General features: G+C 53.8%; 1 protein-coding gene across 7 annotated transcripts in view; it reads right to left on the bottom strand.

Moving 5' to 3' along the window:
* Positions 1–7,884: 7,884 nt before the first annotated feature.
* PTPRU (protein tyrosine phosphatase receptor type U) overlaps positions 7,885–18,363 on the bottom strand; it is a 91,974-nt gene continuing 81,495 nt past the window's right edge. For all 7 annotated transcript variants that reach the window (XM_032759574.2, XM_032759576.2, XM_032759578.2 and 4 more), the window contains 6 exons: positions 16,682–16,855; positions 13,780–13,920; positions 11,087–11,212; positions 10,795–10,952; positions 9,356–9,491; positions 7,885–9,083 (listed from right to left, as the gene is read on the bottom strand). In XM_032759574.2, coding sequence (XP_032615465.1) covers positions 9,021–9,083; positions 9,356–9,491; positions 10,795–10,952; positions 11,087–11,212; positions 13,780–13,920; positions 16,682–16,855 — 798 coding nt within the window. In that variant the 3' untranslated portion in view covers positions 7,885–9,020. The remainder of the gene's footprint in view (positions 9,084–9,355; positions 9,492–10,794; positions 10,953–11,086; positions 11,213–13,779; positions 13,921–16,681; positions 16,856–18,363) is intronic.

The raw sequence follows: 18,363 nt of genomic DNA, 5'->3' as shown, positions 1-18,363 counted from the left end.
TAAGTGAGAACATACAATATTTGGTTTTCCATTCCTGTGTTACTCCACTTAGAATAAGGCAGGCATGGAGGAAGATTTATGGTATATACTTATAGCACTACTGCAAGAATCTTCTTCAAAGGGTCTGGCATCCTCCTAAATCAAGACGCTCTGATCTGTGAATTGCTTTAGGTCTAGAAACTGGATGAGAAGCCGTAACTCCAACACAGTCATTCAAGTCAGGTTTTGGGCACCTGTGCTAGAGTTGTGTTTGTTCATTTGTTTTTCTGTTACAGATCAAGCAGTGCTTTAGTAGGCTATCTGTCTATTTCCTTTCTAGGGACAAAGTGGTCAATTAGTCACCCCAAAGATCTCTATGGGCCAAGGCATTCTAATTACAGGCACATCCCTGCTGCCCTTTATGGTACATCACCCATATTGTCTTTGGCTACTAAGCAATCCCACTTAGCCTCTGCGGCTCCAGGGTGCTATCATCCCCATGAAATCAAGAAGTTCACAGGAATGACAGCATAATCTATGGTAATAACTGGACTATGAAGGTGAACATCCACAGAGTTTCTTAAGGATGAAGGTTCTCCTCTCAATAATATATTTCTCAGTGCCTTAGTTAAGAAGGTGTCTTCTGAGAATTTTCATGGAACATAGTTTGCAGGGGTGGTTGTACAGGTCACACATGATAAATTCACTCCAACATCCTATCTCCTTAAGCCTTTGGACTCCCACATTATGCCATGGAACCTCTGGCATTTCGATTTCACTAAATGTAAGCCACCTTCAAGTCCAAGTTTCAGTCAACCAGCTGAGTAAACTGTTAGAGCCAACTTCAGCTGCACAACTTAACACATTAAATACCAAATCCACATCCATGAATTCAGAATTATTACCTTCCACCCTTAGAATCAGCTCCCATAAATATTCCCTGAATTATGTAAAATCTTCCCATTAGCAAAATCTTGCCTTTCTTCTGTTGCGTTGCCTCCTTCTGCATCACGGTGAGCACCTGTCCCCTTGGAGCATGCTGAGATTCGACCCTTGTTATGGATCTAGTGGTAACAAAGGGTGCTTGTGGCATCTCCTGAGGATAATGGTCGTGCTGTCTCAAGGCATCTGCCCCATATGAGGTTATCTCCGCGTTTTCAAACAAAGGAAAACTAACCTCCTCAGATACAAGAGGGGAAGATATTTCCATTGGCAAGGGAGGCTCAGAGGGCCTCAGGGAATCAGGATTCTCCATTTCATCTGAGTCCAACCAGATGTCCCTATTCCAAGTTTCAAGATCACATTCTTCCCTGATTTATACCCAAACTTTCACATGAAAAACTTGTGATGCTATAAATTTAACTGACATTTAAATTCTGCCACCCACACAATTAAATTTTATGTTTGGTTTTGAGCAATATCAGCCCTGTGGCTACATAAAATATGAGATTCTTTTACGGATGACATGGAAGCTCTGTGGTCCTCAAACTATGATTTGAGCTGAGAATTAAATAACCTCGACTTGTCTTTTTTTTTCTAGTAAGTGCTCCAGTGCATGTAAGATTCATCCCACACCACAGTCCTTGCGGGCATCATTCCTGGCGTAATCCTGGTCAGGTGCAGGAGTCACTTGAGTTCCCAAGACACTTGCTCCAGTTGACATTGCACCAAAATCCATCACAGGTGATAGCAACATTATGGTGCCATTACACTGTAGATTACGAGCATCCCATTCCCACTGGTAAGGAACTCAGCATTGTGCTCAAGCCCAAAGGCACAATGAAACCTGTCAAAATCTCATCTTTGCGGGTCTGTCACCTGGGACCATTCCTGCTCTCAATTCCTTATCAATTAGGATCCAGTCAGGAGACAGAGCTCACATCCATAATCTGAACGTGGAAATTTTAATATAAAGAATTATTATCTAACAAAGGATAGTTAATTACTAAAAAGGGTAAAAGAACATTCTATGAGACCCAGAAGCAGCAAGTGCAAAAAAGTAGCTACTGTTTCTAGGCTGAGGGAAAGTGACTAATGAAGGAACTAGGGCCTCAGGAGAAGGTCCTCCCCCTGACACAGACCTCCTCTATGAGGGAGTGATGACCATGAGAACATGCAGCCTCCAGTGGCTAAGAAACCTGCCAGGGAAAGTACGCTGGCTCAGTCTGTGGACATGGCCGTCTTTGTGGGAACCTGATCCCACATGGGTTCAGGCTGGTGTCAAGTGTGAGGAGGGCTGGTCTATAGAATCGATGCCCAGGTGGAGAGAGTGAAGCCTGACGGTTCTTTTCTGTTATATAGAAAAGACGTTTGGAGCTGGTCCACACAGGCCACCGAGGTGATAGCACTGGGCCTTGGCTCCTGTGCTGAGGAAACAAAAAGATGGAAGGAGGACCAGAAGCTGGAAGGGAAGTGCCTTCCCGCTGCTATCATCTTACAGTGTCCCTCTAGCGCCCTCTCCTGACAAAGCCTAACATTGCTCCAGCTGGCACAAGAGAACTGTTCACAGGGTCCAGCTCCAGTATTACAAAGCAGGGCAACGAAGGATGTATTTGGAGCTCAGAGACAATAAATTAAGAACTGTCATGGGGGAGAGAGGCAGACATGGAAGGGAGCAAAGGGTTGACTGGGGAAGAGGCTAGAAGGGGAAGAGTTGCTATGCCTTTCGTAGGGAAAGGAGCATGCATGGGCTGGAGCCCTGGGGAGCAATCCCAGCCCTCTTCAAAGAGAGAATGCAGTCACAGAATAAACACAGCTCAAGAAAGCCACATTGTTCTACTTTCAAACGAACAGAAAATAAAATTCCTGGACAGGTTCCCTCTTCCCACTTCTGGGAGTAAGTAGGGAGTGGGTTGAGATACATTTCATTTTTCTTCAGAAGGCTTTCTCAGCTCCTGCTGACTCAGGCCACCTCCACCCTCTGCAGATTCAAGACATTCAATTGTCCAGTCACTGGCTTTTGCTGCAGGCCTACTAGATGCCCAGTCCTGAGCCCTGTTTGACTGTGGGCCTCAGCTAAGCCTGTCTGTGGCTGTGGCTGAGCCTAGCTTGAGTGTTGAGAGGGCAAACTGGTTCACGGACAAGAGAAGCTTCCAGCAGTTAATGTGGTTCAGGTTTAGATCTGCCAGTATTTCTCCAATGATTATAAGAGCAATGGTTTGGAGTCAAGTGACATGGCTTCTAATGCTGTCTTGGCTCTTTTCTAGCTGTGTAGCCTTAAGCAATTCACCTCACCTCTCTGAGCCTGTTTCCTCATACATCAAATGGTTTTGGTAACATCTGTCTCTCAGGATTTCTGGGAAGATTAGGGACAATGTCCACATTAGGTATAATGCCAGGAACTGCCAAAGTAGGTGCAGAGGTCCATCAGACCAAAGCTCAGACTACACCCAAGATTTCATCGGGCTCAGAAAGCAGATGCTTAGGCCAGTGGCCTGGGCACTAATGAGCAATTCCAGCCCCATTGTCTTTGAGGGATGTTGAGCCCATTGTTCTTCAAACAGGGATGCATTAAGAGAATAAACACAGCCCAAGACAGCCACATTATTCACTTTGAAATGAGCAGAAAATGACATTTCTCGTCAGGGTCCCTCTTCCCATCCCAGGGAGAGAGTAGGAGGTGAGCTTAGATGAGTTTCCTTTTTCTTGAAAGGCGTTCTCAGCTCCTGCACTCCCGATGACTCAGGCCACCCTCACAGTGAGAATGCAGCAGACTAGGATTATCAGGAAGTGTTTCAAGCCAGCCCTGGGCCTGGAGAGGCTGTTGATGGTGAGGCACAGTGGAGATGAGCCCGGCTAGAGCAGGGTTGGGAGAACAGCCTGGCTGAGGGTTGAGAGCAGCCTCAAGCAGCTGGTGTGGTGCAGGCATAGACTGGCTGTTGTTGCTGAGTTTGCATGAGCACTGGCTTTGGAGTCAATCCCAAGTTCTAGTCCAGAGACTGAATCTTTTCTAGCTGTGACATTGAGAGCTCTGCCCTCATTTCTCTGAGCTTCAGCTTTCTTGCCTGCTAAATGGGCTTGGTGATACCCACCTCTCAGGATGCTGGGGAGATTAGGAACAATGTCTGTATTAGGGACAATGCACAGCAGTCACTATTGTGATGACCAGGACCAGCCAGGGTGGGGGTACAGGCCCATCAGACTAAAGTCAGTGTAAAGCCACCAACCTCAGACACCAGATGCTTAGGCCAACGGCCTGGGCCCCACTGAGCAATGTCAGCCCCGTTGTCTGAGGGATGTTGAACCCGATGCTGTCCTTAGAATGAGCTCCTGAAAAGCACCTCGTTCTGCCTCCCCATGGACAAATCAGGAGACTGAGCCCCAGATGTTTGCTCAATAACACACAGCATGGTGGTAGCTGAGCCAGCATTGGAACCCAGCCTCATGACATCAAGCCATGTGGTCATCCAAGGACTAACCATTATGTGCTTAAGAGTATAGGCTTTGGAGCCAGACAGACCCGAGCTCCAGTCCCAGCTCTGCAACTTTCATTCATTCAACAAATACTCGTTGAGTTCTTGTCGTGTGCCAGGCACCATGCCCAGTACAAGGGACACAGGAGGACAAGACCTACATGGCCCTGGCCTCTCGCTGCTCACAGTCTGGTGAGAACAAATACCCAGTGAATGAACAAGCTCATCACCCACCGTGAGAAAGCAGTGAGGCACAGACACAGGACGGGCCCTGAAAGAGACACGGACAGTGGGTGCTGGAGGGCCACTCAGGGCATTCAGGGAGGGGACATCTGATCTGGGAGCTGGACGTGGACAGAGACGGCGGAGCCAGGACAGGCGGGCCTCAGAGGTCATGGTCAGGAGCGCAGTGCTCATGCACACAGCAGCAGGAGGCACTGGAGGGTTTGAGCCGGTGAGTGATGGGATCTGGCCTGTTTTTTCAAAGGATCACACTGGTTGCTGTTGTTTGTGTGACCTTGTTGGCTCTCTGACCTGGGGCAAGTTGCTTAAGCTCTCTAAGCCTCAGTCTCCTCATCTGTAAAATGGCGATGATCCCAGTACCCACCTCACAGGTGGAACTGGAGACTGACGTATGACAATCTACAGAGAGCACTGAGCAATGTGCATTTCCGTGCTGAATAAAGCTTTGCTTTCTCACACCCCTACGTCCAAAGCCCTCATCCTCTACCAGCTGGCCATTCACTGCCTGACTTGAACCTGTTAATCCTGCCTATGCGATGCCTCCATTATTTCTGCACTGCCCTTAGCCATGGGGGTGTTGAGGCCAAAGCTCATTAGGCTCCTGTCCATCACAGGTCACCAGGGGGAGGTCCATGGAGCCCAGGGAGAGAGAGTGGCCAGGCCCTGCTCCCAGTGAGAGCCTTGCAAGTGGCCTTGGCATCCATCAATGTCACGGCTCCATCTCCTGGGTGCCTGGGATACATAATGCGTCCCAATCAGGGGCTGAGAGAGGTTGTGTGAAGTAATCATTGCTTTCGCTGACTTCTATGGCCAGATTTATTATAGTATAAAGAAATAACTTAGCTTCCGGCAGTAACAGGCAGCTGGCCTAGCTGCACTTGTAGAAATCTTATTTGCTGGGGCCTGGGTGGGTGGAGGTTTCTACCCACACCTGCTCGGCCAGAGGCCCTGGACAGAACCTGGCTGGACCATTCATCTTCCTGTGCTCCAGGCCACCTTGTCCAAGAGGTTACCACCTCTGCCACATTTCACAGCGTTTGAAAAGCAGTGCTTAGGCCACAAATTCCCCATCTGGTGTTACACCAAGGGTCAGGCTTTTGACCCCAGGGAGGCCACAGAGCAGAGCAGTTAAAGGCCCAGGTGTTGGAGTCAGCATAAACATGGGTTCAAGTCCCTGCTCTGCCATATATTATGCAGGTGACCTTGGGTGAGTAAACTCACTTCCCTGAGCCTCCATGTCTTGTCTCTAAAATGAAGGGTTAGGGATCCCCACTTTAAAGAGCTGCTGTATGGAGTAAGGAGAAGAGATAAAGGGTGTAGGGCACATAACACAGGAATAGGCACTAAACGAAAGGTGACTGTCACCATTTTCATTATCCACGGGCTTCAGTATTATGGCCTGAGATGCCCTTTATTGAGGGTCAATTATGTCACCAGGGACTATGCTGGTTCCTTTTAAATATTTTGTCCCTAGACCTCACAACCAATCCTGCAGGTAGGTCCTGTTATGTTTATTGCAGGGTTGTTAGGGGATTGTGCAAGGTCACCCAACTGTGGGATGTGGAGCTGGGGGCGGTACTATGGGTTCTGGAGCTGGTGCTCCTCCTAATACAGAGCCCACCTCCCCAGCTTCTCTGAAAGGCCACAGAAAGCCCCTGGTCAGTCAGGCAGGCAAGCCCAACCTCTCCTTCCTTCCCTCCCTCATGCCAACATTTCCAGGGCACTAGCTCCATGACAAGCCCCCTACTGGGCAATGGACACAAGATGGCACAGAAATACTCTCTGCCCTTGAGGAGCCGGCACCGAACAGAGCAAAGGGCCGAACGGCATCCAGACTGCTCAGCACGCGCATGTATCAGTTAGCAAAAGCTAACTGTGTATGTAACAAGTGATTTCAACAGACTGTCTTCAAAAAAAAAAAACCATTTATCATCTCTCCCAGTTCTAGGGGTTGGTTGGGCAGTGTCTTCTAAGCTTAGCCATGTGGCTACACTTACCTGACGGGTCAGCTAGACCGGAAGGTCCAAGACAGCCTCACTCAGCCGGGGAGTTGATACTGACTGTTCATGGCACGCGCTGGTTCTCCTCTGTGTGCCCTCAAATCATCTGGTAGGTGAGACAGGTTCCCTTGCAGAGCAGAGTTCCAGAAGAGCAAAAGCAAAAACTGCAAGGCCTCATGAGACCTGGGATCCAGAGCTCACATGCCGTCACTTCTGCCCATGCTATTGGGCAAAGCAAGTCATATTCTATCGCTTGACCAGTACCCGTGACACACATTTGTGATCCATCACGTAAGGCTCAGAGGTCAGCTCAGAATGAGGATTGGGGGGTCAGTCTGTGCCCTATCCAAGTGCAATCCTAACTGGCCAATTAATTTTTAACTCAGATTAAAGTATGCTGAATTGTGAGGTCATTAGAATGGGTTGTATCCTCTGACCAATGGAGACACTGAGGCACAGAGGGTCAGCCAGTGTGCAAATAGAACGAGTACATCATAGAGTCAGCCTTCATATCAAGAAACTGAGGCCCAGAAACAGGAATTGTCTTGTCCAAGGTCAGGCAGCAAGCCTGTGACAGAGCCAGGAGTGACACGGGTCCCTACCAGCCAGCCTGCTCCTCCTCCCTCTCTACCCCATGAGGAGGCTGGGGCTGGGAATGGGCTGGGCTGGGGCAATGGGATGGTGATCCCCAGCAGGGCTGTGTCTCCTCTGCCCCCATCTCTGCCATGTTTGTAAAGTAAGCCCTTTCAACAGGCCTGGCACCGCATAAGGCACTTAATCATTACCTCATCTGATCCAAACAGGACTGTCCCCACTTTACAGATGCTAAAGTAGGCCCCAGAGGGCACTAACTCTCCCAGGGTCTCGCAGCTGCTGGGCCCATCTGCCTGACACCAAAGCCTGAGCCTCCCATGCTGACCCCGAAAGAGCTGAACCTGATCCAGGGCCCCCAGTGGAGTGAGAGGCAGCTCTGTGGCCCTCAGGGGTCTCGAGATGATATACCCTACCTGAGGAACTGCTTCAGAGGCCTGGGTGGGGACAGCAATGGCCAGGGTTCCTTGGAACCAACTCTGAAAGTGGAAGGACCCTGAATGATGCCTGGTCCACACTCCCACCATTTTACGAATGGAAAAACCAGGACCAGATCAGAACCCAGGCTTCTCCAGGGCCCTCCCACTGCACTGGAGGCTGGGGGCAGGCGAGCAGGCCCCGTCAGGCTGGTGAGACACACACAGGGCTGCTCTGTGGCATTCAGAGAGCACGTTTATTTACAAAGTGCTTTACAAACATCAGCTTATGCCTCCCCACAGCCCCCTGCGAGGTAGGTCAGTAGTCATATCTACAGTTTACAGATGGGGAAATTGAGGCACGGAATGGGGGTGTGGCCTGCCCCATTTTAAAGAGACCTTCCCACCCACCCATCCAAAAATAACAAAAGAAACAAAAAAGCACTGGTCCTACCTCTTCCTCTGAACTCCAGAGGGTATGACCAGCCCTGCTCTAACACTGCCCCTCCCCATAATGGTCAGCCTGACCAGGGGCCACAGGGGCCTCAACCCCAGGGGCTATTGTTCAGCCTTGCAGATTGTCACTGGCCCAAGCTGAGCAGGACAGGCCAGTGAGGCCTGAAGATTAAAGGAAGAGGGGGGGCGAGGTGACTTCATTCTGCAACAGTGGGTCAGGCAGGGAAGGAGCTCCCCATGGGGCACAGCAGGAATAGGCAGATCCTGGTTCAGGGAAGCTCAGAGCACATATCAGGGAAGCAGAAGTGGGGAGGGATAGTGAGCAAAATATCCCAGGGGCTGCAGGGGGCAGTGGGGAGGAGGGCGCTGCAGTTCCCCTGGGGAGGACAGTCAGTGTGCCCCACTGGCTATTCAGAACAGAGTCCTGCTTCCCCAGGACCCTCAGGGACTGGGCCAGATGGAATCCTAGATGCCAAGCCCCAGTACACCCTCTACCCACATGCAGAGGGGGCAGGCTAAGTGGGAACCTTGGCCTGGGATGCTCTCTGCAGGGCCTCACTCATCCCTGCCAAAAGCCAGGATGGTGCCAAGGGCCTTGGCCTGAGTCCCCCAGAGCCGGCCGTCCTGAGCCCTTGTCACTCTGCCAGGCAGCGCCAGGCCTCTCGGCACAGGCCTGCAGGACCCTATGGAGGTGGGGCTGGGCTGCAGACTTGCTAAGCTCCTCCTTGGCCCACGACCTGCCCATGGGACAAAGCGAAAGGCCCCGCCCACAGTGGAAGGGGGAGCAAGAGAGCCCAGCATCCACTCCAGTGCTTGCCCCACGGGAGTGTCTGGGCAGAGCAGGAGGCACTGATCTTCCTCGCCAGTCCAGGATGGTGGGTCTGGCCCTGAGTGTGCAGTGGGTGCCCCAGGCCAGGGCCCCGCTATCTTGACTCCAGCCCCTCCAAGTACTCCAGGGCCACATCGTAGCAAAAGTGGTACTGATCCTGGGGAGAGGAAGACAGGGAGGGAATCATGAGCCTGACCCCCACTCCGGTATTGTGGGGGGAAGGGAACGGGGAGCGAGAGGGCAAGCACGAGCCCGAGCCCAGGCCCGCCCTCGGGGAGAAGGGGGAAATGGGGGTAATGTTTTAGGACCACAGGGCTAGAACCAAGGCCCAATGGTGGGGCCCAGATATGGGAGAGTGGGTGCTAAGGAACCTGGCCTGGCATGGACCAGGAAGGTGGAAGTGGCTGGGCACGGGACACAGCCCCTCACCATGGTCTCCACCATGTTGGGTTTGTAGTTCCGGAGGGTTTTGGCAGCAAAGAAAACGTCCACCAAGTTGTGGCAGCGGATCATCTCCAGGACCGTGGCGCAGGCGCAGAAGGTGCCGCTGCGTCCTCCCCCGTTTCTGAATGAGAGATGCAAAAGGTGAGGGGCGGGGCCTTGGAATCTGAAGGTAAGGAAAGGGCCAGGGAACCACGAGGGAAAGGCAGAGCCTAGAGGACAGGGACGGAGCTAGGGAATCTAGAAGGATGGGGCAGAGAGCCCAGAGGTGAGGGGCGGAGTTAGAGAACACAGAAAGGAGGGCCAAAGAGTCCAGAGGTGAGGGGCGGGGCTGGGAAACTAGGGAGGGCAAAGAGCCCAAGGTGAGGGGCAGAACTAGGGAACTCAGAAGGGCGGGGCAGAGGACCCAGAGGTAAGCGGCGGGGCTGGGGAACCCAGAGGGAGGAGCAGGACCAGGTTAAGGGGGATCAGAGGCTAGGACATCTCAGAAGACATATTCTCAAGACGAAACAGACTGCGGATTCTGAGAGAAAGGAGGCCAGACACACTCCAAGAGAAACACCCGGAGAGACAAAGGCAGTGACGAAGAAGGGTGAGGGAGCAGCAAGTGTACCCAGAGAGCAAGGTGGAACAGGAACGCTGAGAAGACCGGTCACTACCTGGCAACGTGGGCACACAGGCACAAACATACCCACACCCCAAGTCAAGCCCACAGCCTCCCACAGAGCTCCATCTCCTCCGTGCCTCTCCCTCCTTCCCTGTGACTCCACGTGTGGGGTGCCTCCTGGGGGATGGCAGACTGATGCGGCCCTCACTCCCCTTCTCAGGGGTCTTTCCCACTAGAACCAAAACCCCTGGGGGCCAGACCCGGACTGACTCAGCTCCCCACCAGCTTCCAGGAGGCCCAGCCTGCCACTCGAAAGGCTCAGTAAGTGCTGAAAGCATGAAAAAGTGGGGAGCGAAGGAGTGACTGCACCCAGACATGAGTGAATACATGAACTTATGAATGGGGCATGCGGATGGATGGATGGATGGATGGATGGATGGATGGATGGATGGATGGATGGAAAAAGTCGCATGTGTGCATGCATGAACAAAGACTGGGATTCTGTTGGCATAAAAAGTGTGCCACAATCTCATGGGGTAAAAAATTCTAACCAAGGACTCTAATTAAATTGGCAAAATCAGACATCACACAGAGGGTACTGGGCAGTTGTTCAGGGCTGAGTCTATAGCCTGGAAACTCACTGGATTCCTCCAGGGCCAGCCTTGGCTGGTTGGGCAGCATCCAGGCCACAGCCATCTGAGAGCCCAGGGGTTTCGGTGCCAGCTTTGCAGTCCAGCCAAAGCTGGCACCCTTTCAGACTGGACCTCTGCCCCTGGCTCCCCAACCCCTCCACCCGTCCTCCTGCAGGGCAGGTACTCACAGGCAGTGCACGATGGTGCGCCCATCCCCACTCTCGGCCTGCCACTTGTCCACCTCAGCCAGAAGGTGCAGGAAGGCCTTCTTGGAGTCAGGCGTGTCCCGGTATGCAGACCAGCGCAGGAACTGGAAGTGCCGCACCAGCAGGTGCCCCTCCTGCAACTGGGGACAGGGGCAGCCAGCCAGGGGGGACATGAGCACCAGGGTCCCAGGGGCCCCTGATGACCCAGAGGGTCATTAAAAGCTGCCCCAGCCACCACCCAGGGTCCTTCCCTGGGGCTTCTCAGACCACTCACCCGAGAGATGTTCTGTACCCGGAAGACTCGGGCCACTAAGTCTTCATCTGCTGTGCCCGACATAAACTCCACCTCCATGAGGCCATACTGCTGCCGGCCTGGCTCTGGCCAGTACTGCAGGCAGGGCTGGGCATGAGCACGGAGAGGGGAGAGCTGAGTACAGCCTGGCCGGGGCTCACCCCACAGCCATGCCCACCCCAAGGGCTTGCCCTGTGGCTCCCATGTACCCTGGCCCACCCACTCACTCCAGACTCACCTTCAGCAGCCCCCCAATCACCACCAATCGCCCACAGGCTGCAAGGCCCACCTGCCCCAATGCGTTCTGCACTGACACGTTCGGATCAGCCAAGATGAACCCTTCGCAAACAGTGCACTGATGCCTACTGCTGTGCAGCTAGAAAGCTACACCTTAACCGGTTCACACGCTCCTACATGAGGCTGCCTGCTTCCAGGAATAGGCCTGGATCACTCCCACCCACCCCAGAACCTCCCCCCAGCCTTCTCTCTCACTGCCTCTGCCTTTCAGCACCAGCTCACAGAGGTGGGGTGTCCTTGATGCTGCAACACAGTTCAGTACCCCCACTTCTGCCCCAGGACCCCTCCATGGAGTCAGGGTCCTAAATACAACCCCCTCCCAGACTTCAGACTGTGGAGGGACAGAGGAGGTACAGCCCTATGACCTCACACACACACACACACACACACGTACAAATACACACACACACACACACACACACACATCCTCCAAGCTAAGTATCCTGAGCCTCAGTTTCTAGTCTCAGCTCTGCCTGAAGCCCAGGAAAGGCTCTTCCTTTCTCTTGGCCTCAGTTTCTCCGTCTGTAAAATGACTCCCATCCTCTTCCAAAAAGACACCGTGCTCGTCAATCCCCTCTGACCACAGCCCGTGACAGGAGGACACCACCTTCCTCATTTTGCCTCAGGTCCTGGCAACCCTGTGCATTCAGAACCCTGCACAGGCTGCTCCCTCTCCACGGCTCACTCTTCCTCCACCTCCTCACCTAGTTAACTCTGCCCTTCCCACACATCTCAGCTCAGACACTACCTCCTCCAGGAAGCCATCGCCGATACATGATCCCCCGGGCTTCTCTGTCCCTGCGCCAGCTCTTTGATAGCTCTTTTCCCTCTGTGCTGTAGTCACTCTCAGTTTTTCTACCTGTTTCCTCCTGGACCATGAGATCTGGGAAGGGCTGTGTCTCTTCTCCCTCTGTCTCCTCCCTGCCCACTGCAGGGAGCTGTTTATGGACAAAGTTGGTTGAGCAGATGAGCAAATCAGTGCCCAGTGAACGACGTCTCTGTGAGCCTCCCTCTGGGCCTCTCCCCTCTACCCTAGCAAGGATGGTTCCTGCTGCACCCAGGGCTGAGGCCCATTATCCTGTAGTCCTGAGTCATTTTCACAAAGTGCCTGACTCATAAAGAGCCCAGTTAATGAAATCTTCTCCAGGAGGCCATTAAGAAGCTGTTGTGCTCATTTTACAGCAAATCTTCCTAGCCCCCTGGGCCCAGCAGAAAGCTGGGGTGGGAAGGGGTCCAGAGACCTAAAGCACATGGTCAGGCAGGGCTGGAAGGCTCTGGGTATCTGTACTTCTTTCGAGCTCCAAAGGGAAATGGGGGAGTCAGAGGGGCTGCCCCCAGGCTGAGGTCACTGAACCAGTGTCTGGGCCAATCTCAGATGCAACTGTCACCCTCATCATCTTTGTCCCTGCCACATACCACATGCCTACTGTGCACCAGACACAGCAGTGCCACACATCCTATGCACACCTGACCTGGTCCTCACAATAACCCCATAAGAACCGATCCTATGATGGCCCCCATTTTACATAGAAGGAAAGTGAAACTCAAAGAGGTCAATCAACTTACCCTAGATCAAACAGTCAGAAAGTAGGAGGCTTGAACTGTATTCTACCTCGGAGGCCCCCGCGATGGGCGCTTTAGTGGAGTGACTAAAAGAGCAGAAGCTCTGGAATGAGGCAGCCGAGGCTGGGGAGCACAGCTCTGCCCCTCCCCAGCCATGCGGCCCTGGAGAAGGCACTGAACCTCTTTGGGTCTTAATTTTCTCACTGAAGCCTTCCCTCCAAGGTCATTATAGATTCTAAATAAGACCATGAGTGCAAAGCAGTGCCTGGCTTAGCAGGGGGCCAATAAAAAAGCAACTGTGGCCAGATGCAGTGGCTCACGCCTATAATCCCAGTTCTTTGGGAGACCAAGGTGGGAGGATCACTTGAGGCCAGATGTTCGAGACCAGCCTGGGCAACATAGTGAGACCTTGTCTCTAAAAAAAAAAAAAAAAAAAAAAAAATCAGCCAGCTGTGGTGATGCAGCCTGTAGTCCCAACTACTCGATAGGCTGAGGTGGAAGGATGGCTTGGGCCCAGGAGGTCGAGGCTGCACAACTTAGTGAGCTGGGATCGCGCCACTGCACTCCAGCCTGGGCAAAAGAGCGAGACCTTGTCTCAAAAAAAAAGAAAAGAAAAAGAGCAACTAGTGGTCTCCCATCTGACACCCTTGTTTTACAGATGAGGAAACTGAGGCTCTGGGAAGGTATATGATTCGTCACACAATAAAGAGCTGGCAGAGCTGGGACCCAACTCTTGGCTTTGGGGACCATGCTCCTGAATACACAGAGGACCTGGGCAGCAGGCAGCCCGTCGGCCTGGCCAGTGGAGGCCTCACCCAGGCAGAGTTGGACTGGTTCAGCTGGTTGAGCATGACGATGGAGGTGCACCCGTAATCGTAGACCAGCCGCCAGAAGTCGGGCGTGGTGCTCTGCAGCGGGTGCAGGGTCACGATGAAGGCCGCGCTCCGTGTGTAGCTCTGCAGGGAAACCGGAACTCAGCAGGGCCCTATTCCCGGCCCCTGGCCTGCGCTGAGCCTCTGCCCCAGGCTGTCTTCCCGCACTGCCCACCCTGAGTTGGACGGTTGTGCCCCACAGGACCAGGCTGCTCCAGTGGGCCATTTCTGATGTTGGTCGGCACACGGAGGCCTGGGTTGACAGGATGGGCCCAGGCCTCTGGGGACCAAGCCCATGACCCCCCAGAACTAAACAGCAAAAGTTTCCAAAGGTACGGCGAGGGGAGCTTGGGCATGAGGCTGAGCTCAAGGCAGAGGCTGGCCGAGCTTACTCCCAGCCTCCACGCTTCGGCATCTGCTGTTTTGGCTGCCTAGGCCAAATTTCCCAAATGTCTATAGGGCTGTCTCCCTCACTTCTTTCTGGTCTTTGCTTATCACCTCCTCAAAGAAGCCCTCCCCTACCACCTCATCAAAATAGCCCCCCACACACCCCAAATCCACATTAAACACTGCCTGGCTGTTTCTGTAGAAATTTCCAGTTGATGACATATCACTGTATATTTATTTCCTGACTATCCCACTCCACCTCCTAAAAGCAAGGTTCAGGAGAGCAGAGCTTCCAGGGTACAGTCTCCACCCAGAATCCTGTAGGGGCTCAATAAATATTTTGAATAAATAAATCTCTAGGTCCCTTCCAACTCCATAAACGAAGGGCCTGGGGACCCAGGCTCCCCAGGCAGTGACAGGCCCAGACGCTGCTCACTGCTCCCTCGTCCTGCCAGGGGAGCTGGCACCCGGCCTTCTCCCATCAGAGATCCGGCTCCCAGGCTCCCCTGGAGACCTGCCCTGCCCCACCCTGTGCCATGACCCCCAGTCTTCCTCCTGACCTAGGGGCTGGCACAGGCTCCCACGACCCTGGTCTTTTCTGGCTTCTTCTGGCCTTGACACTGACCGAATGTTGATCTACCCTTTGTAACCCCGCAAGGTGCAGTGCAGAGAAACAAGGGGCCCCTCTGGTCCCCCAGAGATCTCTCTCCAGGACTCTCTGAAGGCTCATGATTGAAAGCTCCTCAAGGCCAGGCCCAGCCAGACTCCAGAACTCAGGCCTGGGTGCCCAGCAGGGCTCCTTGCAGACTTGACCACCATAAAAAGACTCCAGCTGGCCCCTCACTGACGAATTCAGGGCCTGTCTGAGAAATGGGGCCTCGTGGCTCCTGAGCCAATAAGACCCGCATGGCTGGGGTCAGGCGTCAGAGGCATCAAGGACCTCAAGAGGGGACAGGGCTGTCCCAGAACTTCTCCATGTGACAGCCCACCCATCAAGGCCAGGGAGCCCCAGCTCAGGACCCTCAGACAGTCTCCCTTCCAGGCCCCCAATGTGCAGATGGGCACACCAAGGCCAAGGAGGGGGCTGGGCGGGAGGGCACAGCTTCCTAAGTTTAGTTCAAAGATCTTCCCAGTACTACACGCCACCCCTCCAGGACCTCTGACCCCTCAGCAGGCCAGATGTCCCCAGGCGCACATATGGGCACGCACACTCCATCCACCAAGCTGAGTGACAGTGACTGATGGGCCCCTCACATCTCTCTCATCAGTGGCTAGGGCAGCTCTTCCCCTCCCCTTCAGCGATGCCTGGAACCCCCTGGGAGGTCACCCCCTTTAGAGAAACCCCACTGTCCCCTGCACTGTCCTGCCAAGGAGTTCCTGGCCAGGCATCAGGCCATAAAAAGCCCATCTCCCTCTTACCCGCTGAGGGAGAACCTTCCCCGACGGCATCCTTCATTTCTGCGTGGAGAGACGCAGCGGTGACACACCTGGCAGTGACATACCTGGCCTTGGCCCACCCTTCACTCACTCCTCCCATGATCGAGGCTGCTTGGCTCCACTCCTTCCTCTTTTCCCAGGCCAGCCTACCCTCAGAAAGCGTGCACTCAACTGCTCCTGCTCCCCTGCCAGTAAAGGCCAGTCCCGGACGGGGAGGGGTGGCCTGCGGTTGCACGGCTATATCGGGGAGAGGCGAAGGAGCGGCCCACCCATGGGCCACACATCTCAAACTCCATCTCCAGTTTTATCTATAACATATGATCTCCACCTGTGTGTCTCCTGTGTCTATATCTGAACTGGCTCCAGTGTGGGAGAGGAATAGGGATTATAATCCTAGACCCTTCCCACCTCAGAGAGCAGCATCTTGGAGCCATTTAGCAGGGGCCTAAAATGCCAGCACCCATCTCCGGCGCTGCTTCAACCCTCAGTAATGGAGGCAGAGCCCCTGAGCTGGGAGCGGGGAAAGGGCTGGGAGCGGGGAAAGGGACTTCTAAATGGTTCCTGAGTCCTCAGAGGGCCCATGCCCACCCAGGGAAGAATGGGGCCAGAGATCACTGTCCCAGGCCCAGTCCTGGAGCAGACTCCAGCTCATTCTCCCCAGGACAAGCTCCCCTGGCTCCAGACATCAGGTCTCAAGTTCCATCTCCAAACCCTCGAGGTATCTCCAGCCAAAGCCCCCTGAATCACTCATCCTACCCCAGGTTCTGCTGGGCCTGATCCTGGAGACAGCCCTGCCTAAACTCCACTACCAGACCCCACTCAGGCAGAGTGTGGGGGGCACTGGCTTGAATGCCCTGAATGGAAGATCCCTAGGGGTAGGAGGGTCACGCATGCGCCTGTTCCCCAGAATGGGCAGAGGTTCCCCCAACCAGGGCCCTCAGCTCTGTTCCCTTGCCCCTGGACCTTCCCTGATGCTGCCGGGAGGGGGAGCCCCAGAGCCCACTCCACCCCGAGCTCTCACGTCAGTCAGGGCCGCATTAATGTAGTTGTTGGGGTCCCCATCAGTGGAGATGAGGAAGGGCAGGCAGCGGTCGGGCGGCAGGACGTCCATGCTGCGGTTCTTGTCGCGGTTTCGGGGCAACAGGGCAATGCTGCACTCCTCCACGTCCAGCGGCGGGGTGACCGAGTTCAGCGTCTACAGGGAGCAGGGATGGGGACAGAGTTATGTCCGGGGCTTGCTGGGCCTCCTCACATCCCCGTGAAGGAGGCTGGACTGAGTCACTAACCCCATTTTATGGATGGAGAAACTGAGGTCCAGAGAGAAGGGTACAGGGCAGGGAGCCAGACTCCCTGTCTCTAGGCCATTGTAGGGCCTGGACAGAGCTCTAGAGACCAGTCTACCTCCTTGCCACCCACATAACCTCAGACAAGCTACTGCATCTCTCAGCCTCAGCTTCCTCGACTGTGAATTAGGGAAGTAATATGCCTACTTCATGGGGCTGCTGGGAGGCCAGAGTGAGACCACGACAAGCACTGGGCTGAGGATCTTTATTAGCTGACCAGTGTCTTCACTGAGGCAACGCCTGAAACCCCACGCCCTCCACAAAGCAGACCCCAAGTACTTGGACAGGGGGTCACCTTCCTTGGTCATGGCCCCGTCTGAACAGAATGAAGTCCTAAGCACCGGGCACTGAATCACACCTGGATTTCCCGGGCATCTCCTCCGCCCGTGTGCCTTCACACCTCACACATCCAGACCCAGGGACTCTCAGTTTCTTTCTCTTGTTCTTGAAGATCCCTCACAGGGAACCACAGTCTATCATGATCCCCAAAGCCTGACACCCTCCTCCGGGAATCCTGTACCTCCTGTGAGAAGTGCCAGGTCCCCAGCACGTGCCATCCTGCTGAGCCGTTGCAGGAACCCTGGAGTGGAGGGGACTTCTGAGGTCTCTGCCCACCCAATGATCACTCTCAGGCTTCTCTGGAGAACCAGCCTTTTCCCATCTCAGCCATGTGACATGGTGAGGCTGGTCCTGCCCCAAGAGCCAGGCCTTGGGCATGTGACCAGAGCCAAGGGCAATCAGTGAGCTCCACCTCTCCAACCTGTGACTGGTCCAGGGATGGGAACATGAGAGTCTGATCTAGGACTTTTGGGGGGACGCTGGGAGCAGCAAGTGCCTTTTTCCTAAGTCACCGGAAAATAGAGATGATGGGAGCCCAGCACTGCTGGGGGCCAGGTGCAAGTCTGAGAATGTAGCCAAAAATAGGAGAGCAGAACCAAGGCAGACAGAAACCACCTGTTGGCATCATCATCTGAGCCCCTGGATCCAGCCACAACTGAAGCTGCACAATCCTCAGACTTTTCAGTTACAAAAGCTGGATTTTTATCACTCACAACCAAAAGAATCCCAATGAATACAAACACTCCAAGGGACATATTAACTACTTTTCTTCTCTGAATAACAAAACTGAGGCTCAGAGAGATAAAGGGAATTGTTCAAGGATCCTCACAGCTCTTAACCAGGTAAGCCAGGATTTGAACCTGGGTTTATCTGACTTCAAAGCCTGGGCTCTTAACTGCTTTGATGCATCCCCTCTTCCGCTGTCCGAAAGTCCTTCCTAGTAGCTCAGCTCTGTCCCTCCAGCTGTGGCCTCAGGCTGGTCCCTGCTTCTTGGCCCTCAATGACTCCTGCAGTACTAAGG

The sequence above is a fragment of the Hylobates moloch genome, unplaced genomic scaffold, assembly GCF_009828535.3.
Source record: "Hylobates moloch isolate HMO894 unplaced genomic scaffold, HMol_V3 SCAFFOLD_9, whole genome shotgun sequence".
NCBI lineage: Eukaryota > Metazoa > Chordata > Mammalia > Primates > Hylobatidae > Hylobates > Hylobates moloch.
The sequence above is the reverse complement of the archived record's forward strand: the minus strand, read 5'-3'. Positions and strand labels throughout refer to the sequence as shown.